Source organism: Arvicanthis niloticus, chromosome 1, assembly GCF_011762505.2.
Source record: "Arvicanthis niloticus isolate mArvNil1 chromosome 1, mArvNil1.pat.X, whole genome shotgun sequence".
In the NCBI taxonomy this organism is placed as follows: Eukaryota; Metazoa; Chordata; class Mammalia; order Rodentia; family Muridae; genus Arvicanthis; species Arvicanthis niloticus.
In genome coordinates this window covers 147,136,205-147,160,541 of record NC_047658.1, presented here as the reverse complement: position 1 = coordinate 147,160,541, position 24,337 = coordinate 147,136,205, and the positions used below count along the sequence as shown (strand labels likewise).

At 42.8% G+C, this 24,337-nt stretch overlaps 1 protein-coding gene across 2 annotated transcripts in view; it reads right to left on the bottom strand.

Annotated features, from left to right (window-relative positions):
* Positions 1 to 808, bottom strand: part of Entpd1 (ectonucleoside triphosphate diphosphohydrolase 1) — an 80,459-nt gene extending 79,651 nt beyond the window's left edge. Inside the window, exon 1 of one of the 2 annotated variants that reach the window (XM_034488909.2) lies at positions 651 to 808. In XM_034488909.2, the coding sequence (XP_034344800.1) occupies positions 651 to 666 (16 nt within the window). In that variant the 5' untranslated portion in view covers positions 667 to 808. Of the gene's footprint in view, positions 1 to 184; positions 351 to 650 lie in introns of those variants that run through there. The other variant, XM_076920900.1, reaches the window with a different exon arrangement.
* Between the last annotated feature and the right edge of the window lie 23,529 nt (positions 809 to 24,337).

Genomic DNA, 24,337 nt, shown 5'->3' with positions numbered 1-24,337 from the left:
AAATCTAACGTGGTCAGTCGGATCTGACCTGCTCTTTTAAAAGGAACTCTTTCTTTCTTCCCTCCACCCCTTTCTCCCTCTCCGGGACGAGCACACTCCCCCACACAGCTCAAGGAGCTTACAGCATTTTTACAACAAGCACTCTGGGGTCCTGTTGTGACAGCCTCTTGCCACATTAACTTGCCTGTCCAACTCCCCGCAGAGAAGGAGCAGAGCCTTTGCGAATGTCCCAGCAGGAAAGAACGCAGGAAATTCGAACAAAACAAATCTACACACAGAACCCAACATCTGCAAGCCAGGGACCCAAACCGACACTAGATGACTCCAGACTGTAGATGAAGCAGCTGCCTCTTTAGGTACAAGAGGATTGAAAAACAGTCACTTGCCGCTTAAAAAAAAAAAAAAAAAAAAAAAAAAAAAAAACACATCTGCATACCAATTAATTATGAATATTCATCGACTCCAGCCTACTCCAGAGTACTGCAACCCTGAGTTGTCTGCTTCCCAAAGCTTTCTCTGCCTCGCTCAGGAGAGAGGGAGAGTTCGTTCATTCAGGCGCTTTGCCTTTGGCTCTTTCAAGTACTTGCTTTGGGTCTGGGCTTTTTTTTTTTTCTCCTGAAGGGTTTGGATCAAATCAGTTCTGGTCTTACCCTTTATATCTTCCATAAGGGGCAGCTTTTTGTTTTCTTCCTCTTCCCTCGTTTGTCTTGGGTGTTTTTGTTTTTGCTGCCTCTGCTTGCTGTGGTGGCTTTCTGTGAGAGAGGTACTCACGGTTCAGAGATATAACAGACCCTAGGGCTTGTGGGAGGGGCTAAATTAGCCAGCCCGGTTTCGGAAGGAACCTCAAACCCGATGTCTTTTTCATTGACTAGAAATACAGATTGGGAGAGGAGCGGGGCAGTTCAGTTCCCTAGTTACTCGAAAGCTCACTGGGGTTGTAATTTCTTTTTCCTGGGCTTGAGGTAGTGTGTGTTCAAAACTCACTCTCCTTCCCCTTCCTTCCTCCTTTCCTCCTTCTTAGATCTCTCACCCTCGCTGTTACAGAAAATCTATTTTTCTCCCTTGAAAAAGACATTTTTATTACTGCCATAAGAAGAAAAAGAAAAAAAAAAAGAGGAAAAAAATAAGGAGGAAAAGCTCCCGGTCTTGAGATTATAATGTTGGTGGCCTTGATAGTCAACACCTGTGGGAGGAAGCGCCCTTCCTACCTGATCGCTTCCCAGCCCCTGCTGAGCAGTCATTTCTCAGGCAATGGGGGAAGCTGCAGGCAAAGCCACACAGTTGTCTGGAAAGCCTTATGGGACCACTGAGAAAATTGCTCACTGGGTATGTATACCTCTTGTCAGCTGTGAAATGACAAACGCCATCCATTTTTCTCCAGCTTTGACTAACTACCTCCAGAGCCCTAGGAACAGGGATAGCCGCGCCCAGGCTTTGTGCAAGGTAACCCATGCAGGTGAACTATGAACCTGTTTTGAAATGAAGAGGTTTGAAATGAGGGCTGGCCCTCAGGGAGAAAGGTTTAAGTCCTCAAATCCCAAAGCCACTTGGACAGCTTCTCCTTATAAGGCTGCTGTAACCTTAGCTTTGAGGTTTGAAGGAGACCTGCGGCATCCCATCAACCCAAGAAGACAGCAGGAAAACTAAGCCACTTGCTCCTATTCTCCTGCCACAGAGCATGGAACCGACCTCTCCCACCATGCTTCCAACACCAGATTCTCCCACAGTGCTGGTTCTCAGTAAACAGAGCGGGTGGCTGAATTCGTGAATGAACAGCAACAATGCTGGCCTGTAGCTAGAGACAGCTTTCTGATTCCTAATTCATGAGGGTTTTGCTGGTGTTTGTTGTTTGTTTGTTTGTTTGTTTGTTTGTTTTTCTGTATTTCCTTTATAGCAGAGAATTCGTGTCTGGAGCTAATTATACCACTAGACATAGTTCTGCCCAAAATCATTTACTCTGTGACCACTGAAGATTACTCTGAAGGAAATGCATTCTCTGCTACACTTCTGGTGTATTTGTTCAGAGGCGGAGCTGACTTTTCAATTTAGATGTCTGCTGCCTTGCATAATGCAGTGTCTACCACGCAGCACATGCTTAGTGAATTCTGGATATTTTGATAAATCCAGAGCAATATAGCAAGATTTTATGTATCTTACTAAATGGTGCATAACTATAGGATTTTTCATTTCAAAGAATAATTACACTAAAAATCCAATAATGTCTTCTTTGTAGCCAGCTTAAACTGTATTTCTAATAACAAATACTAGTTTGATATTGTCCTATGATAGTAACATTGTTTTTAAGTGACGTGAGGAGATATTTGCAAATAAGATCAATCTTCGTGGCCTTATGACTGTGTGTGTGCTCTATGAAATGTATGAAGTTCAGGCTGGAGAGATGGCTCCATAGAGAAACGTGCTTGCGGAACCTGACAGCCTGTGGTCAATCTTCAGAATCCTTGGTGAATGGAAGGACAGGACAGACTCCCACAGACTGCCCTATGACCTCCATATATGTCCCCCAAATACACATACCCTTCTCCCACCCTCCCACACATAATTTTTTAAAAACTGAAGTTCACCTGAATTAAATACACAGTAATAGAAGGAGCCTCATACCAAACTAACTCATCCTACGCACATCTCCTGACCACAGTTACTGGTTTTGGTGGTCGAGTCCTCTGTGCTGTTTAATCCTGTCACTCAGTATTCACAGCTCCTCCGTATCAGGAAAACACAATAGTTGAGTATGTGTCACCTCCCAATCACATGAGAGTAGTTTACGTAAGAGATGGCAAGGATACAAGTGCCTGTTTAAAGGCCTGAAAACTGCTTTAAATTTCAATTTTATTTCTGGACAAAAAAAAATTCATCATGATAATTCTATTGTTTCCTTTTTCCAATAGAAAGTAAGAAAGGTACTCAAGAAAGGCGTTAGAGCTAAATATACCTGTCCTCCTTTTACCGAGGAAATGTATTTTTAACGTTAAGTTCTTAGAAAAAAGTTTCATTTTTCCTACAGTTCAATCTCCTACATTATGTCAGCTCCTCCCTTAGCATCTAAAGTAGTTAAGTTTCTATGCCTGAAGATAAATCCTGGTGCTTAGTGAGCACAGAGAATTCAGTTCTGCAAGATGTGAATGTTCTGGAGATGAGTTGCTCAACAAGGCTTAACTATAGCCAAGGATGGTCAGTGCTGTCAGTTTTATAACTATAGTCAAAGGTGGTCAGTGCTGTCAGTTTTATGCTGTATGCATTTTCCCCACAATTTTGGTTGTTTCTCTTTCTGTTTTTATTTTTATTTAAAAAACAAATATGCCACTAACCTGTGCCTCTTTTTCACAGATCATGACTTTGCCTTCACTGGTCTCTGCCACTCCCTCTTAATTCACACATTCCTGTGAATCAAGGCTCCTGGAAAGAGTCTGTGTCTCTAAATACTGCTTGACCTGTTCAAACTGCCAGCTGGAATGTAACAGGTTCAGAGGCTAATTACCTTGGTGTGAGCTAGCTTTAGCTCCCTGAATAGCCATCCCTTGTCCACCTGAATGTCAGAACTACCTACCTGTGAGGAATAGATAAAAACCTTTTGAAATCTATCAGTTTAGCAGACACTAGCTTCCACCAACCATAAAGCTAAGAATGTCATCAGGTAGCATCTTGGGCCTAGAGAAAGGGCTCCCCATCTTGTTCTAACCACCTCTCTGGTGTAATTAACAATATTACTTTAAATTTAAATAAGTCAATTTGCCTTGACTTATGACTTTTTTTGTTCGGTAAATCTATAACTTCCTACATCTTACTGGTGACCAAATATCACTGTTCTATTCCTTGCCGTTCTCAAATCTGCCTCTTCTCCGTTTCCGTAACCTCTGCCATTGTGCTGACTTCATCTTTGCCTGAACGACTGCAACTTGGTGTCCCTTTATGCCAGGTCAGGAACAAAAGAAGTTAGAAGCCTTTTAATGTGTAAGTAAATACAATTTATGTCCAGTTACCCTGCTTCAAAAGGATGCCTATTCTCTCTGAGTCTCCTTAAAATAAGTCCAAGAACCCATGCAAATGGGCCGGGTAGCATGATCACAAGCCTCAGTCTCGGCAGCTGTCTCTGTTTCTTGGACAGGATCGGGAGAGTGTCGTAATCTGCCACATACAGTGCTCAGAATCAGCTTTGACCAAGTACCTGTGGTGAGTGTAAACGGCCCACAGATCTCTAAAACCCAGCTAGAAGGTGACTTCATCTAAGAACGCAATCCTGATCATCTGTGTGTGCTGGATGCTTTGGAGTTGTTCCTCCACGATACCCTCCCTGCTTCCACACGCTGTCTGCATCAAAAGCTTGGTCTCTTAGCTCCTCTGACCTCCTGGACTACCTGAAGTTAGCTGTGCTTCTTGTACACGATTTCTGCCTCTCTCTAAGTCCCTGGCTTTATTTAACGTTTTCCCTCCAAGACTTGGTAACTGCTCGTTTCCTTGCTCCTTTGGGCCTACAACTGGTTGTATCTAGACCGCTACTATCCACCCCCTCTCCATTCCAGCTTAACGATACGTGGCTCTCATTTATTTTTAAATAGTCCTATTTCATTTAAGTTTGACTTGACTTGCATCCTCTGCTTCATTTTAGGCACAGGCTAATACAGTGTCTACAACATCTCACCCCTATAAAATTCCGTATAAAACAGCATGCCCAAGGAAATGAGGCTAAAGTTTTTCCAGTAGTCAATCCCCTCTATGCAGGAATAATGATGGTTAAATAAATAAAATTTATAGCACGAATTTTAAATGCCTATTAACTCATTTATTATCCTAATAATCAAGTGATTTAACAATTGTTAGTATTCTTATTCTTCAGACTATGAGCCAGAAGCTCAGAAAGATTAAGTATCTTTAAAAAAATAATAAATAAATAGTACACAATTGTTCTCTTAAGACACACTTCAGACACACCAGAAGAGGGCATCAGATACCATTATAGACGGCTGTAAGGTGCTGGAGAGATGGCTCAGCGGTTAAGAGCACTCACTGCTCTTCCAGAGGTCCTGAGTTCAATTCCCAGCAACCACATGGTGGCTCACAACCATCTGTTATGGGATCTGATGCCTTCTTCTGGTGTGTTTGAAGACAGCTACAGTGTACTTGTCACGCGTGTGTGTGTGTGTGTGTGTGTGTGTGTGTGTGTGTGTGTGTGTATTCTTTTTAAAAAGAGGAAAAAAGCACTCATACATATAGATGGTAAGCCACCACCATGTGACTGCTGGGAATTGAACTCAGAACCTCTAGAAGAACAGTCAGTGTTCCTAACTGCTGAGCAGATCTCTAGATCCACAACTGAGCATCTTGATGAAGCTAGTATGTGGCAGAGCTGGTATTTGAACCTAGGTTAATAAGACTCTGGAACCTTTATGTTTGCCTCCAATGCCACATGCTTCAGACTTGTTCCCTGGCCACCTTTCATTAGCACCCACAGGTCTGGGGCTGTCAATCTTCCTTGTTTTTTTCCACACCACGGTACAGATGGCCTACCTGAAATGTGTATCTTGATAATGTTATTCCGTAAGAATCCTCGTGTCCTTATAGGTAAAATTCCCATTCTTCTCATGTGGTCGCTCTGGGCCTGCTCTTCCTCTGTCTCCTTGCTTTCGGCCACATGGGCAGAAACAATAACACTGTGTTCACCCCATCAAATGCTACCACAGCATCATGCTGCTTTATAATCCCATGTATACTTCAGCCCATAAACCTTAGAGTCATATTTCAGTCTTCTTTCTTTGCACTGCATGTCTAATCCCTCAGCCAATGCTGTGGTTTCCTCCTACAAGATGATGTATCCAGAACCTGATCTCACTGCCTCCTCAGCTGCTGTACTCATCCAGACCATACCAGTTGTCAGCTGAATCATGACAGCCTCTTCATCAGTCTCCTGTTTTCTGCTCAGTCAGTGAAGTCTTGACAAAGCATCCATAATACCAAGATAAAACAAAGGAGTCTATCACTCCCCTGCTGGAGATCCTGTGATGGCTCCAGCTCACGACAAGAAAAGCAAAACTCCTGCCAGGCCCCTCATGGCCTTTGCTCCATTTTCATTGTTCTAATTTACTGTATTCTTGCACCTTCTGGTCCAGCATCAGGGATGTGCTCTCGGCTCTTCCTCCTGTCCTGAATGCTATCTTCACAACTATCCATGGGCTCCTCCCTGCATGCCTGCATGTTCTCATTGGAGGGGATGGGGAGAACCACAACTCTTATCCCAAAGGGAATAAGAGATAGATTACTTTTGAGCCATTTTAATGACCATGGTTCAGGAACACAGATTTAGGTTGCTCCAAATTCCATCCTCCAACATAAAAGTAATATCATGAAGTGTCATAGTTCTACAGAACAAAGAAAGTCATAAGTCATAAGTCAAGACAAGTTTAAAATAATATTGTTAATTACACCAGAGACAGGTTAGAACAAGATGGGGGAGGCTTTTCTCTAGGCCCAAGATGCTACCTGATGGCATTCTTAGCTTTGGGGGTGGTGGAAGGTAGTGTCTGCTCAGTTAATGGATTCAAAGTTCTTTATCTATTTGTCATAGGTTGTTAGTTCTGACACACAATGGGTAAGGACTGGCTATTGAGGGAGCTAAAGCCAGCCCAGGATAAGGTAACCAGCCTCTGGACCCGGAACATTCCATCTCTACTTCATTGCAGTTTAAAGTCAATCAGTCTTTGTGAACACAGCCTGTTTACGGAATCCTCCTTTATAGCTCCTACCACCAAGGCTGTGGTCTTCACTATTATTCCACCGAGGCTGTGGTCTTCACTATTATTCCCCACTAAAATAAACAAGACTTCTTGGAAAAATAGCTGGAGCCCAAGCCTAAGGCAGAAAGCATATGAGAATGTGAGTTGGAAGCATTTTGTTATACCAGAAAGCAGGGCTGGTATCCAAAACTGCTGGGGCCAGACCAGAATGACTTGGGGCCAGTCCCAAGTAGATACCATTAGTCAGAATAGGAAAAGTTGAAGAAACAATCGAAATAGTAACCACAACAGGTTGGAACTCATCAGATATGCAAGATGGCTAATGTTTATAATGGGGGGAATATCAACACTCCAGTGTCTTTGTTGCATAAACTGTACCAGACGACCAGACAGCTCATGAGAAAAGTACCCTTTCAAGGCTTACAGACAAGAAAGGAATACCACCAGCAGTATCTGTTTGTCACTGCTTTGCTGACAACCAATAAAACCATGTGTTTAAATAATAATCACTGATGGCTGTTTACATCACAAAAGGAGGCAGACATTCAGTCCGCAGCTTCTGATGGAAGAATAGAACACTCTGTCTAAAGTTGTTTTGTAAGAGAAGAGGGGGGAAAAAGGAGGATGAGTTTCTAGAACTAACTACCATTTCATGGCACAGCACAGCAGAATACACTATGACACTATAGAGAGCTAGATGTGCATGATGGCACACCCCTGTAATCCTGGCATTCAGGAGGCTGAGGCCAGAAATTCTGAAGTTCAAATCTAGCCTAGAATACACAGCATGACTCTGTCTTTAAAAAAAAAAATCAGGAAAATTGAATATTTGAACACTGATTGACTATATTTTGCAATATTGTATTTTTTCATTCTCAAGTATGATATCATTATGGCTACAATCTTTATATCTATCTTTAGGAGATGCATGGTGAATGCAAACGAGTAAGTTGAATATTAAAACAGAACAAAGCACTATTCTTTCTATAATTTAAACGTTTAAGATTTTCTGCAATAAAAGGTTTAAAACATTATTCAGTGCATATTATGGTTTGATAATATGCACTGGCTACAAGGTGGAACTGAGGCAGAGTTTAATAATTCAGCTTAGAGTTTACTGAGTCTTATCCATATGCTACAGTAACTTGGGGTCAGGATGTGGCAATGTTCAACTATGGCAAAGGTCAGGTTTTTTTAAAGTGTAGTCTGGCGAGATGATTGGCACACAACAACCTGAGCCTGGCATGGAGACTTAGGACTTTCTTCTCAGCACTCAAGAGACAGTGCCAGGCAGATCTCTGTGAATTCAAGGCCTGCCTGGTCTACATAGAACTCTGGGATAGCCAGGACTACATAGAGAGACCATTTCTCACAAAAACAACAACAGAACAGGCCAAGCATGTCACTGTACCATGGTCAGATGAAGAGATCATTTGTAAGAAAGATAAAAGTGATTGGGCAATGAGCTATTCAAAGCTGAGAACACCCACGTAAAAGCAAGAGCAGCAGATTCACCGTGTAATTTGTCTGTAGCACAAAATGGACACGCAACATCACATCTCTTTTTCTTTTGATGTGGAACTTAACATTAGGTACGGAAGTCAGAAAGGTACACTCCATCCAACGTGCAGCATGCCCAGTGCAGCCTGGCAGTTTATGAAGCACTCCACATACCCAGTTGTGGTCAGGCAGGAGTCACATTCATCGGAAATGCGTGTTGATGCAGTCTCTGCATCCCTAGGGCAGGGGGAGGGGACGCAGCTGGTCAAATTGAGTGGACAATGGGCATTCTGGTCTCCATATTGTTTCTAAGGCTCCATTAAAACAGTAGTCCTTTGATAAAACTCATGAAAAGAGGTACTCGGGTTTTATGTATCATAAAATAAATGCCCAGGGAAACTATTGTACAAATGGCTTGCTCTGCCAGTTCAAGAATGCTTGTATTTATCCATTCAGCCTTTGTTATGTGCTAATATATTGAAACACTCTGCAATATTCCAGTGTCCAAAATGTTGCATGCCTTTTGTATTTTTTAGACAGGACAGACTAATGAAAGGTTTGTTTTAAAACCTACTTCAGAGGATCACAAGGTATGGCGTGGGGGAGGCAGTAAATGAAGAATGTAAGACCCCAAAAGACACCCAGCGCACAACTCACCCTCAGGAAACAGAGTTCCTTGGTCTTTACCTGTGCTCTAAATGTGTATTGAGCAAAAATGTTTGTTTGTCTTATGTCTCTTGCCCCACTTACATGTTTTGTGTATTTTTTTTTCAGAAGTAACACAAGGGTTTCTGAGGTGACTAGGAACAGAAGTCTCTTCATTTGTATAGGACACACGGTCTCTCTACTCCCCTTATCCTAATTTAAATTGATTCAGTCAGCAGCTGTAGGGCTGGGGCAAGAGGGAGCAAAATGGAGAAGAGGATGGGCTGGCAAGTCCTTCTGTTCCCATGATAATAAGCTCATGCCACAGTAATCAGGGAGGAATCCTGAAATTCTGCGATAGGAAATGCCATGAGATGCTGCAGAAAAGCCAGTTCCTCCAAAAGGGAACTGTGTGACCCAAGGGTGGCCTCATACGAAGCCCAGCCTGGAGCATGTAGTATAATAGCTGTGCTGACTTTAGGGTCAACTGTGTTCAGTGCCAAAGAAAGCACTCATTGCAACTCAACCAAGACCAGGCTCCAGAACTTCTGAAAATATCTAAAGTTTAAAACTTAAAGCTATTAAACTCCTATCAAGACAACAAACACATCAGTGGTGGCCTGAGACTCTTGAAAAGAATGGAAGACAATTTAAATAGGTGAGTGAGTCAGAATTTGTGTGTATGTGTCTTCTTGTTTTGGTAGGACTGAGAATTGAGTGAGAGGCATAACGAAAGATTTTTAGTACCACCAAACTATTCCATATGATACGGTAATGGTATCTGCACAACAATATACATTTGTCAAAACCTAGAGAGCTTTTAATATACAGAGAATGAACATTATACACACACACACACACACACACACATATATATATACATATACATATAACACACACACACACACACACACACATATATATATATATATATATATATATATATATATATATATATATAAACAGGTCAAGGGATTCCAAAATAAAACGTAGATTGTGGAAAAAGTATGGGAACAACTTCATTGAATGGTGGAAAAGAAAGGGGCCTGGCTTATGTCAGCCTGGGGCTGAGTGGCAGCTGTAAGGCCAGCGGCAGAAGGAAGTGCACAGAAGCACATTTCTCTACAACCACTGCTCACTCTACTGGAATCAAACAAGGAAGTGGATGCTGGGCACAGGAAGCGGGTCTCTCACTGTTGATGCTGCAACTTCTGAGTGTTTAAACAAGGAGAAGCCACTCAAATGACACATGAGGAAGAAGACTGGAATCAGAGTCAATGCAAGTTCATATTCAGCTGGATAGAAATACATGTGGATAAAGACAGCAACATCTGCCCCTGCTCAGAAATGCTAGGTTGGGAATACATACATATTTCTTTGCACCACCAGCTCAAAGTATCAGCAAAGATGTGTGAATAGCAACAAAGCCTCACCTCAAAAGTCATTCTCCAATACAAAGGACCAAAAGTATTCTGAGAAATAGCTGAGTCTAGGACTGAGACACACAATGTGCATGGCGAGTCTAAAGTGTCTTAGAGTGCCACAGAGTGGGCTTTTAATTTTGAAATTTATTTCTTTTTATTTTATATGTATAGATGCTTTGCCTGCATGTGACTATGCCAAGGCCAGGAAAGGGTTACAGCCTATGTGAGCCACTATGTGGGTGCTGGGAATCGAACCTGGGAGCAGCCAAGGTTCTTTTCCATTTAGCTATCTCTCCAGCCACGAAGTGATTTTTGAAAAGTGTTTTTTAAAACTTGCAAAGATGGGTACCTCAAAATGAAAACAGGGGCCAGTCGGAAGAGCTCCCACTATGCCAGAAACAATCTGAACTGCAAAACAGACTCTGTTTTAATCCAAACTGTAACATGAGTATCCATGAGACTATATACTAATATAGACAATTTACTAAATAAGTGAACTATTAAATAAATAAGTGGGAGAAAACAAGCAAGTTTCTGCTTAAAAGAATTCAAAATAATTCACAGAGGTACTCTGCTATCGGGGACACAAAGTAAAACCCCTTGTGCACTTTGTAACTTCTTTCCAAAGATAACAGCACAAAAGGGAAGTAAGCAGGAGTTTCAGCTGCGATGGTAACCAGCCCTGTTGACAGTACACAATCAGTATGATGTCCCCAAAATGGAACTTTATCTCTGTGGTCTTCCTCCTTAACTCCAGGCTACTTACTCCAGGCTAAGTATGAGTAAGACTTAGAACAGCTATCCCAACGAAGGGCTGCTCCAAACATATCCTGACCAGGAATATTTCAGACTGTCAAAGTCATAAAAAAGATAAATAAATAATTAAAGTCTGAGAACTCTTAGCAGCTATGGGAAAGATGGAAATAAAAATATTTGGGAATTAAAAATAATATGTGACATCTAGACCAAAAATAAAGCTAAAGGAATATGAATAAAAATCCTGTGTTGGGTTTTTCTTATCTCTGTGACCAAAGAGCTCAGAGAAACAATCTAAGGAGAAGAGGCCAGGGATCCTGAGTTTTCAGCCCATGGACCACCATTGAGTCTGAACATCACCAAGGTGGAGGTGTAAGGCACAGCATGAGAGGCAGCAGAGAGGTAAAAGGGACCTGAGGCCAGGTATAGTTTTCAGCCAGTGAGTCTGCGAAGGGTATTCCACATTCAAATCACAACAGATTCAGACTTTAAGTTAATAATGTTATTAGGGCAGTGAGATGGCTCTGCATGTAAAAGTGTCAAGTCTGACGACCTGAGTTTGAACCCTGAGATCCACATCTCAGGTAGAAGGAGAAAACTGAGTCCTACAAGTTGTTCTCTGACCTACAGACACACACACGCACACACACACACGCACACACAAATTAAAAATCGGTATTAGTCGAGCATAGTAACACAAACATTTAATCCCAGAATTCAAGAGGTAGAGGCAAGTGGGTCTCTGAGCTCAAGGCCAGTCTGGTCTATAGAGCTAGTTCCAGGACAGCCAGGGCTAAGCAGAGAAACCCTGTCTCAAACAAACAAACAAACAAATACCAATATTAGTAATTGACAGACACTCTATCTTAATGTAAGATGTTAACAGTAGGGAAACATAGCATGCAGTACGTGAGAACTTTCTGTACTATATTGACTTTTTGTTAAGTCGAAAATTATCCTAAAATTAAAAGTTTATTTATAATTGCATTCAATTTAACTTTGCATAAAAATTCAAACGCAGCTTTTATGCTGAAGCCCCTCGCTGAAGCACATTTTTGTTGAAGTAACTGGTAAGTGACCACCGTTTTGCAAAAGCGTCTGTTACACATGATTTCTTGTTCAAACAGAACCCATTGTGTCCACATTCAGCAAAGCAAAGCAAACTTGGGATGCGAGCCACAACCGGCAAGCAGTCCGTTACCCTCACTGTGATAGTGCTATTCAAATCTTTCCATTCCATGACACACAATATTCCCTTTGGTCAGGGGAAGGAAAGATCTCTCAGTTGATTCTTCACTGGCTCAAAAAGTTTCCAAATGAGTGTCTCTGGGGAGACGTCAGAAACTTGCACTGGGGGAGAGCAGGAAGGAGATTGCTGGTCTAAGCCTTGAAGAAAAAAAAAAAAAAGGAAGGAAAAGGCTTGGGCTTCCCCAGACAGGCTGAGTTATATGGGAACATTGCCAGAAAACTTAACGTTCTGAGAGGCAGGAAAGCTGGTGCCTTAGTTTTACCACACTCACCAGCCCTAGAGGCCTGAGGATTGGTCTTTCCAAGGAGTCAGGATCTCAAAGGGCATAAGTCTCTGTCTTCTCACAATCCCTGGTCCAAGGAGGCAGCGGAAAGTTCTGAAGAACACAAGGCCCTTAGCGTCATGCTGATGACCTCTGTGATGGGGTTCACACACCCAGCTCCTAAAGACAATAGCATCAGGTTGGCTACAGCAGGAAGCTCTCTTGTTACTCCTAAGGCCTCCACCTTCCCAGAGATCAGCCAAGGGTGAGGAGGCATGGAGACTAAGCCAAAATAAGGCCCCCTGCTTCCCTCTATACTAGGGCAGCAGAGAGGGAGGCAATTGGGGGACAGAAAGACATAATACAGTTTTCAGACTTCTGAGAGTCTGTTTACACACGTGGATTCTCCACTTAGCCTGTGGGGTTATTCCAGCTCATCCCAAGGTCTCATTCAAACCATAAATCTTTCAAGTCTCCCAGCATCCTCCTCTCCATCCAATTCTAAAGATTATAATTAGCTTCTCACGAGCTTTTCATAAGTAATATTTTCCATACGTAAAATTCAGTGTTCTGGGACCTGAGCACAAATTATTCTTCTGTCTTCATTAAACACTTCCCACATCCCATAGCACCATGCCTACTGTTTTGTATATGTACTTTTAATGTTAGGTTAGTATTGATGGAGATGACATGGAATTAAAGGAAAGAGGATCCCTGTAGAGGGAGGTCCTGAGGTTAAAATCCTGTTCCCCAATTGGTTCTTGATTTGTCAATAAAGAAGTCTGGGGGCCAATTGCTGGGCTCAGGGTACAGATGAGACTTCCAGGTCCCAAAGGAAGGAGAGAGGTTTTTTCTGCCATGCTTTGGAGGAAGGAGGATGCAACAATCATGTAAGGCCTCGAGGAGATCTAGGGCCTGCAGCCTCCACTATGGGCGAGTGGCCAAAGATGTTTCACAAGGGCTAACTGGAACCAGCCACTAAGTTTAGGGCAGAAGGAGAGAGTGAGATAATAAATTAGTAAGGACATGCATTTCTAGGCGGGAGATATTTGCGCCCAGCAATTGTGCCTAGTGGGAGAGTTGTAAAGTAACAGAGCTGTCTGTGTGTCTATTGTCCTTGGATTCAAGGGTCTCAGGTGGAAGCTGGTGCCGAGACCTCCGAGCAGAGGCAGGTAGAGAGAGGCCGGGTTGGGGCTGATAGCAGTCAGGTGGAACAGAAGGGAGGCAGGAGGGGCTGGTAGCTCGAGCAATCTCTTCATCAAAGTGGAGACTGTGCGCCATGATGCAGGGGGCTGGGGGCACAGAGAGAAATTTGGGGGTGGAGGATTCCATCAGCAGGTCTGTTCCCCTGAAGTCTCAATGTTGTAAATACCAATGGAGGTTGGTATGCTGATCTTTTTTGTCAGGAGTTTCCCGGATGGTCTGCAGGTGTTATTAGTCAAATCAACTCTCCTATCCAGAGTTTCTTAGCCTACCTACAAGGTCTTTAGGTATTAGCCCTTTATTTAATATCTGACTTTCATTGGCTATTGTGAGCTCTCTGAAATTTGCAATGGGCACAATTTGTATATTACAAATAACATTAATATTAAATAAGTGTTTAAGTACTTATTTACTTTAACTATAAATCAGAGTTTACTCTTCTGGCTATCCACTCAAACAGCCAGGAGGTCGTCATGGTTATGGTCTGCCTACCTGTGACAAGTCTCAGTTTAAGATAAGAAGAAATGGGTTTGCTCCCTCTCACCAACAGGGTTATTCATGTCTCTGCCCAGTTTTGCCTGTTTTGACTCCTGTTTCCAACAACTCCCCATCCCAGCTGACTGATGCTTCTGGCTTTAGTGGAGAGAAGCCTTGCTTTCAAAGCCTTTGGAAAGTGACTCCTGGGCAGAGAAACACGGGGGACTCTGCCCTATAGCCTTAGCTGAGCACTGGCTCTCTTTGTGTCATTTGGTCATGTATTTGCCTGTTGTCACACTTGTTTATACTGAGACTCTGACAACTCCTCTTGGAAAAAGATAGAATATAGTCTTAACTGAATCCTTAGCAATTGGAAACCCAGGCAGGCGCAAGTAATGATTAGTGGGGAGAAAGTCTAATTGGGGTATTATATTAACATAAATAGTGCTTGCTTTGTTCTGTGTGCAGCCTTGCCCTGATTTCATTTATTCCACACACACTTCTGAACACCGACCGTGTGCAGAGAACTTTCCTGAGCACGAGAAGCTACGCTGACTTCTGGTTTCCTTCATTCTCCTCTGTCTTTCTCTACAGCCTTACTCCAGAAGTCCCAACTCTTGCTAATCACTTCCAATAGGTTCTCTGTTTGGGGAGATGGAGATGGTGAGACTTGGGGCCTCCAGATCCCATAGCAAAGCAGGTTTGTAAGCCCAGCATTTCTCCTGCCAATGTACCAACCTCTCATACTTACATGCCTTCCACGTGAAGAAGCAAAGTTTAATTTTGGCTGAATTTTCTTTGTAATCTTCAACATATTTAAAAGGTTGTGAACTGAAGTTCCCTGAGAAAGCCATGTGTATACTGAAGATCTTGCAAGCTGGTTACCTTGGTAACTGTGGACAGTTGGAAGTTTACAAATGGACAACCAAAGTTCTCTTCAACTGTCTTTAGTCTTAGTACTTAGTCTCATTTCTACACAGGTTTCTAAAACCCAGACTCATGCAGCCCAGTTTTGCCTCAAACTCCTTAAATTCCTAAATCCTCTTCTCCACTTGCCAAGTATAAACGGATGTATATACTTGTATATACAAGTATAAAGGGATGTATAAACGATGCCATCCATACCTGGCTTCTAATAGCCATTTAACGTGCTTTGTTGTATCTGACCCGTATATGATCTTTTGTTCATACCAAAAGGCAAAAACAATCTTTTTTTAAGTATAAATCAACAATGAGGTTTACTTAAGATTAATAGCTGAAACAAAAAGGCTTAGAATTTAACCAAATAAGTAGATAATCTTTATTTAATTCTGTTATAAATTTAGATTCCATGTTGATTTTTAAATTGATAAATTTCTGTATTATATTACTTTGCCTGATTATTAAAGCTTTGCCTTATGACTAAAACTTCAACTTAAAGGTTGTACCATCTTTTTTTTTTTTTTTTTAAGATTTACTTTATTTATATGAATACACTGAAGGCATCAGATCCCATTACAGATGGTTGTGAGCCACCATGTGGTTGCTGGGAATTGAACTCAGGACCTCTGGAAGAGCAGTTAGTGCTCTTAACCACTGGGCCATCTCTCCAGCCCCAGGTTGTATCTCATCTTAACATAGGAGCATGCCTCTTTATACTTACTTTTAATACATGTTATATACTTTTATGATAGATTCCCCTAAATAACCTAATTCAAATTGACTTATGAGTAAGTAAGTACTCATATAAAATTAATTAAATTCCTTTTAGATCATGGGTCTTAAATCTAACTGGTTAATTCAAATCATGATATTTGGCTAAAACAGACTCATGTGGTATTTTGCTGAGACAAGACCCGTGGGAGGACACATGATGTTTGGAGAGAGTACAGGACTCAACGGACAGTGACAGTGTGCTTGCAGAGCTAGCCTTGCAATGCTTTGTTGGTCTTGAATATTTGTCTTCCCTGATCTTTGTTGAGAGAGGCACGGAAGAGAACTTCTCCTGGTGTCCCCAACTGGTCATGGTTGCTCCCACTGACAGGTGCCCATCATTGGCAGTTTCCGCTGGATTGTACCACTGCTGCTGGTTTGTATTTGGTATCCTGACACTACTGAACCGAACTGCTGGAATCCTGACAGACAGAGGTTGGAATCGCCCCAAGGAACTACTTCTAAGCAGGTCCACATTCCCTTGCCCTTCTTATTTACCACATTTTCTCCCCATGTGAAAACCCTTATTAAAAGTCGGTTTTAAAAATCAAAGGCTACATACAGGCTGCTGAGATGGCTCAGCTGCTGACAGCACTCACTGGCTGCTCTTCCAGAGGTCATGAGTTCAGATCCCAGCAACCACATGGTGGCTCACAACCGTCCATGGTGAGATCTGATGCCCTCTTATGGGGTGTCTGAAGATAGCTACAGTGTACTTACATATAATAAATAAATAAAAAACCTTTGGGCCTGAGCAGGGCTGGGCTGGAGTAAGAGGGAGAAGGGAAGGGGGAGGAAAATCAAAGGCTACATAGTGCCATCTATATTTCATGACTTCTATATTTCAAATAAAGTTTCCTGAGCTTTACTTAAAATATAAAGTTATGGCATAGAGCCCCCCGGTGCCCAGAGATGAACTACTAGCAGTAGCTGGCCAACTCGGCCACCGTGTGGCCCAAGAGCCAGTGCTTTGAGTTGGTCCACCCCAACATCGACTCCATCTACAAGCTGTTGGAGGACGTGGAGGAGCTGATGCTGCAGAACCAGATACAGGAGCACGTGCAGCATGGCTGTGATCAAGGCACCCACTGCAGGAACTCAGAGATGCTCTGAGGCGCCTGAGAGATCCATGGAGTCTCCAAAGGGAGACTCAACAGTTGACGAGGAGTCTGTAGAGCTCACAGTCAACCTGGAACAACTAAAAACAAAACACAAAAAGCAGGGTCTATGGGAAGATGTTTTTCCAAAGTGGACTCACTAAACTGGAAGGAAAGATGGCGAGGTGCAGACACATGCTGGGGACAATGGCAAGCCTACCGATGCAACAAGAAGGGAGAGATATGGGAGAATGGGCCTCAGAAGACAAACAACAGGGTGTTACTGACTATGGCCGGTTATTGGCCCTTGAGGCAGCCTGCACCATGGAGCTGCTTCTGCTGCTCACCGTGATAGGAGGGGAACACAGGCCCCAATGCTGCCTGCAGACACACAACTGCAAACACAACAGTTGTGCCCAGAGAGTCTCAGAGACAATGGGCACTGAGGTTGGGGGAGGTGTGGACTGAAGCTCACCTCCAGCCTGCCCCTGGATGACCTGCCTAGCCACAAGATCAAGATCACCCTAAGTCTGGGAAACAGCAGAATATCCAAGACAAGTTTCAGTGATGATCTAGTATTTATGGTGCTTCAGAAATCAGGAACATTGAACCAGACTCATGGCAATGAATACATACATGTAAAGCTTTTTGTGCACATATGTGCAGGCACACACACACACACACACACACACAAACATACACTGTGTGACACACTACGACATCTCCAATACCACTGTTACGAATGAATATGCAGGATATAGATGTGGAACAGATGGAGGAGCAGAGCTGTGCATGTGGTGGTGAGAGCTGGAACTAGAGATTTATGACAGGTGTGGGAGAAAGGTTGCAGTGTGTGGGGAGGCACGCCATTGCTGAGTGGGGCTGGCAGGGTGATGTGTAGCACCGCCTGGAGCTGCCCAGCTCCACGATCACTCTTGCTCTGAGCAACACCAGTATGTCTGAGATGGAAAATGGCTTATTTTCTGGATTGGGCCTATAAAGACCTCCATGGTCCATGCTACCCCCAGAGTGGCAATGCCAAGTGTCATGAAGGCGCTGTTTGACACAGTTTTTGGTGCTTGGACAATCTGGACTGACCCTTCACTGCACTTGATAGATATTTACTGCACACCTTTTGCTATATTTATACTCTCTCCAAAAGCTAGAACTGGGATAACAAAAAGCTAGTGTAAACAAGACTGAAATGAATGAAAGCTCCCTGGAAAACAGTTATGCAGAAAATTGAGTCATTCCCTAGAACTTATTACTTCAATAAACATTTAGATCATTAATGAGTGTTCTTAGCAAGCATGAGATAGAGGATTTGAGAAGAATTATTAAAGAAGAAAAATTTAGGGAAAATTTAGAAACTGACAAGCTGTAATTGAATTGCTAAGTTTTTAATGTTTAACTTTAGAGACAAGGAACTTGTATGAATAGGAAGACATTTCGATCACACAGGTTTATGACAAGCCTTGGTACCTTCCTGAAGGCAAAAGTAAGCAGTTTTAGGAATCCTGATGTTCTTCTGTTCTTTGTAGAATTGTAATAAAGATAGGAATCATATTGAAAAGAGGGTTCAAGACAGAAACACAGAGGAAGGCATCCTGGCTCAGTGAACAGACTTGTCAGACCAGAACATTACTGATAGACGCCCCCTTGCTTAGGCAAAGGGGCTGCACAATATTTTAAGAATTAAAGAAAAGAACAGTGATTTTATGCCAAATATAAAAGAAACATAGAGGAAGAAAAGGAAGAATTAAATTAGGGTTGGAGATTGAAGTTTTGTAGAAAGCCAAGTTTGATATAATAGGTAATAGGAAATAACCTTGATCTATTAATTTTATGCCAAACTTAAATAGAATCAAATTCAAATAGAATCATCCTATCTAGCATTTCTGTAACCACAAGGCTTTATGACACCAATCTTAAGAAAATATTGTGTTTAAAGAAAATTGATTTTATCATAATCTTAATTTTTAGTTCTTATAAAATTGCTGTTTGTTCAGTTTTTCCTCTTTCAATATTCTTATGTAATCAAGGAAGACTTTAGAAGAAAATGTATTTTGAAAAGCTGTGTAATCAATGAATAAAATGTCTGAGGAAATGATTTTATGTATGAATGAAGCCTGAAAGAGACAAAAGTTGTCAGAGTAGGAGAAGCCATGCCGACATGTGCTTCTTCTTTGGCCTGTCTCTTATGAAGTGAATGATGTCCCATGTCTGATCATTCCTTCCCTTCTCAGCTCTTTCATCCACCCTGCTCCAGACCCTGGCCTCAGCTGAGGCTGGTCCCCAGTACCAGAGGCCATGGTATGTGCTACATCCAAGGGATGTGCTTGTTTCATGGTCCATGCTGCCACTCCAGGCTGTGTTGATGCCAGAGGTCCTTGTGGATGCCCATGGTCTGTGCTACCACTGGAGGGTCATGCTGTCACCAAGGGCCATGTTGTCTGTGATCTGTGCTGCTGCCAGAGACCAGATTGAAGTCCATGATCTATTCTGTATTGGGAGGCCATTTCTGAAGGCTATGTGGATGCCATTGGTCTCTGCCGCTGCCTGAAGCCATGTTGATGTCTGTGGGCCTTGCTGTCACTGAGAGCTATGTTGATGGCGGTGGCCTGTGCTGCTGTTGAGGGCCACGACTATAACCACTGTCTGTATTGACACTGGAGATCATGCTGAGGTCCCTGATTTATGCTGTTACCAGAGATCATGAGGAAGCCCATGACCCATGCTGCCATTGACTATAGAGGACAAGGAAGCTATCAGTGACTGCAGACTCATAGTTGAGAATGAAAGACGCTGAGAAGGCTTTTGTGACACACATACCTCCCAAAAGAAACGGTTTAGACAAGAAGCCATTGAAGAGAACTCTGAAGATTTGTGAGAGGGTTGCTGATATGTAGCGCCTCATAGTTGATGGATTCTTGGGTGGGGGTTGGGAGGCATGACTCAGTTTTCTTTCTTGGGTGGGTGCTGGCTACTGGGAGTTTGAGCATGTTCCAGTGAGTATATAGACAACACAAAATAGTCTTGGTGTTTTCTTCTTTTTTCAGGGAGGAGGGGGTCACCAGAGTGAGGGTGGACTTGGGAGGGCTGAGAAGTGAGTGTGATCAGGTGCATTATGTGAAATCCCCAAATAATCAATAAAAATATTATGATATATATGTATATATGTATATATATGTATATATACATATATATATATATATAAACATAGCTTTTCTACATTCAAAATTTTATAAAGAGAAAAAGTAAGACAAAAGGGAACCACCAAGTAAAAAGAAGATCCAGGGAGGGTTGTGCATGCTTATAATCCCAACACGTAGGAGGTGGAGGAAGAAGGATCAAGAGTTCAAGGCCAACCTTAACCACGGAGAAAGTTCAAAGCTAGCCTGGACTACATGAGACTCTGTCTCATAAGTAAACAAATAGTTCCAAACTGAAAACAGACAAGGACCAGAAAGAGTGAGGATGGACTCAGGATGGAGAGGGAAATGAGGCAAGGAAGGACGAAGGAGATTGATCTGAATGCATGAAAAGGGTCCACGGCACAGATTACTTTATATATGAAGAATATATATATTTCAAGTGTAAAGTTAAAAAAAATAAGGACCAGAACCACAAGGCTAATATACTTTTCTTCTCTAAGTTGCCTTGTCACATGGTTATCTAATAACAGAACCACTCCTACTACCCTTGGGCTCACCAACTTCTGTTTCCTTCTCCCAGAATTTCTGTTCTTCACTGACTTTCTACCTCACCCCTTCCATACCTTATAGCTCCAGGGCACCTTGATATTTCAGGAATCATCCAGGGTCATGCTTGGGGCCCATAACTATCAACATCTTCTCAAAGTAGCCAGGACTCGGGCCCATGTGGTCTTTTCTTCTCAACCCAACTTCCCTTCACTCCTCCCCAGTGTTCTATTGCGACCAGACCTGAAGTTCCACAAGAAAAGCCTAGTTTATTATTCTGTCACATCTTCTAAGATGCCTTAACCAGGAACCCTCAACATTTCGTTTGAAAGTTCATATCCTTCTCAGAAGTCCCTCCACATCTTTATTAATTCATTAGAGTAGTTTTGATGAATGTAAATCTGGTCACAGCAGTACAGAGATGACAAAAGAAGCAGATCAGGCAGCTTGGGGTAAGGGCTGTGCTGCACTAACAAGAATGAGCTGCGGCACAAGATACACATTATAGACAAAGTAACACTTTGCCTCCAAGAAGGGCGCAGCCAGAGCTAGAGCAGAGTTGGAGTAATGTTTTGGTACACTGTGTGAAGATGAGTCTCTGTCTTTCCTTGCCTGCCAAAGGCGCCCTCTGATTAGTTAAAAAGGCCTGTGGCCTATAGAAAAAGGCAGGATAGTAGGATAGGGCCTCTGGGAGAGAGAGGACTCTGGCCATGAGACTCAGAGGAGGTCCAAAGTATAAAACTAAGAAGAGGTAACCGTTCTGCCACGTGGCAGAACTTAGATTAGTATAAATGGGATAATAAGATACGAGCTAGTTGAAAACAAGCCTAGCTTAAGGTCTAGGCATTTATTAATAAATATATTACTATTTATTAATTAATATTAATAAATATAAGCTTCTGTGTCAGTGTTGGGGTACTGGGGTGAGCATAGAAAAGGCCTAAATGGTTACAGAGCAGCTCTTCTCTAACAGCAGTCACTATGAGGAAAACCCATAGGCACCCCCTTAGTGCTTTGTCTGACGTCATGGTTGTGACTACATTACATCATCACTGCCCTAACTCATGCTGCTCCCAAGCTCCCAAGCGTTTGCTAAGCTCACAGAGCCTCTCTAGTTTTAGTATCTGAAGTGCACCTCAGTGTGACAAGCTCAGTCTGCTTAGCCACATCTTCCTAACTAAAAGAACGCACAGTCATACTACATACAGATTCCTCTGCTCCTTTTTGTCCCGAAGCTGTGTACACAAGGGTAGCGAATCACTCTCCAGTTAGCAACTGTGTCACCATGACTACAGGGCCCTGAAGAACCAAGGAGAAAGAGGTTCCCAGAATCCAACAGCATGGCTGTAAAGAGGCAGCTGTCTCACAATAGTTGTGGCTTCTGTGTCGAGGTAGGCTTCTCAACAGCCAATCTTGAGGCTTAGATTTAAGCATTTTGATGGCAATTTCAGGAGGTACTGGAAAATGTGTGGGTAAACGCTCTGGGGAGGAAGGCCAATTTAGAAGCAAACTGCTGAGGGTAGCTGAAGTTGTCTTGACAAGGACCCCTGGGAGTGTTTGTAGGACCAGGTTACTGGCATTCCAAGCCTAGGAGACAGAAGTGGAGGCTCTTATCTGCCAATTCACTTAAACCATCACTACACTCAAAACCAAGCACTGCCTGCCTGCCTGCCTGCCTGTCCCTCACAAGGCCCTGCATTCCACAGCACACATCAGAAAACCACAACAGAAGCCTTCTAATAGATTCACCTGAAGAGCCCCAAACTCGGGAGACCCTTCCTCAAGTCTCAGGAAATCACGACCACCCAAAGATCACAAGAAACCATACCTGGATGCAATCAGCAGAGGTTTATTTGGGAAGAGCTGGCAGCCAGTGGTCTGACTACATACTCTCGCAGGAGTAGAGTTTGACCCCAACAGCCAGTCCAAGGAGGGTTTTAAAGGGAAAAACCACAAACCAGAGGAGTAGGAAGGGGGGTGAGGGGTTGTCAAGGATACAAAACATAAGAATAGTGGAACAATCCAGGGGTACTCACCCTAAATGATTAGTGTCTTGTGAAAATCACTCTGCACATTCTTCTCAAAAATGTGGTTTTACTATGTCATTGTGTCCCACCCTGTCATTTACCAACTATTTCAGATTAACTATCTTCACTTCTTCCGGCTATAGCCCCACCTAGGTGGCTTGCGTCTTTATCTGTGGTCAGGAATGCCTTCCTGCCTTGGGCCTTTCCCACCCATAGGTGGGCCTACTGCCTGAGGCTTGATTCAGGGATAATGTCCTCCACCCGGAATGTGTCCGGGGCAGTAAAAATCTTACATTCAGTTCCACTTTCTGGAACTTACATTTTTGTTCAGGTATAGGATAAAGAAAAAGTATATATATATATGTATGTATAATTTTTCACTCTACACACCTACTGTTTTCTTTTACTTTTTTTACATGATGGTTTGCCTCAGCCACGACTACCCAGACCAGTTTCTAATAAAGCTATCAGTTGTTTTTCTAGTCGTTTCCTTCTATTTCTTGCTGGCTGCTTTGTTTTTTTCAATCACTTCCTCATAGGCCTAAGCAGTGACAGTCCAGTGCAGCACCTCTAACCATGATCCTTCCTCGGTCCACTTCTCTCTCAATGGCCACAGTGGAGGCACCACTAGAGGTTAGTAAGAATGACTCAGCCGAACATCACCTGTGCTTCAACAACCAAAGCCAGTGAATTAGCAAAATTACCATTATTTCTCTCTGATTTCAATGGTCCTGCTTTCCGATAAACCAAGAACTAGGGTACCCTACACCCGAAGCAGTCTTAGCTCACTCCCAGTGTGGAGTCATGGCTCCACCAGGCCTGCTGGGGTTTTTTGTTTTTTGTTTTCCAGAAACTAGCTTTGGGGAAAGGAGAGTGCTTGTAAATGTGCCACCTCTTAGGTAAACAAGCACTTGCCATTCTTATTCATCCAAGACAAAGTAGAGGAAGGTGGAAAGTTAATGTCATTACAAAACACAAACTTTCCTACATTGAATGCAAAGGTGCCAGGTGCCGGTCTCACTGCCCCGCCATTGTTTCAAGTCTCCTGCAGTGGGTGGGGAGCCGGAAGACTGAGAATGTAGGGAAGGAAAGGGGCTGCCCTTTTCAGTAAAGCAAGTCTACTGGGCTTTGCTGCTGAGCTGCTGTCTCTGCTTCAGGCTGCGGACGCGTTATCACACCATCTTGAGGAAGCAGACACTGGCCTCCTGAACTCTGCTAAGGAGCTAACAGATGTTGCAGTTCCATCCTGACAACCCGGCAAAGCACAGACTCATATGGTTGGTAGGGTTACACTGCTGGTTAAACGACTTTTTAAAAACCTCCAGGTGTGGATAATCTTAGCATGTGGGAACTGAAGGCAGGAGGGTGGTCATCAAAGGCATCAGCTACCTAGTGAGTTCCAGGCCAGCCTAGACCACATGAGACCCTGGCTAAAAAACAAACCAACCAAACAAACAACAACAACAACAACAAAAAAAAAAAAAAAAGGAAAATTTCACAGTTTAGGAAGAGAAAGGCAGGGATACTGAGTTTGAACTTCCTTGATATTAACATGGGC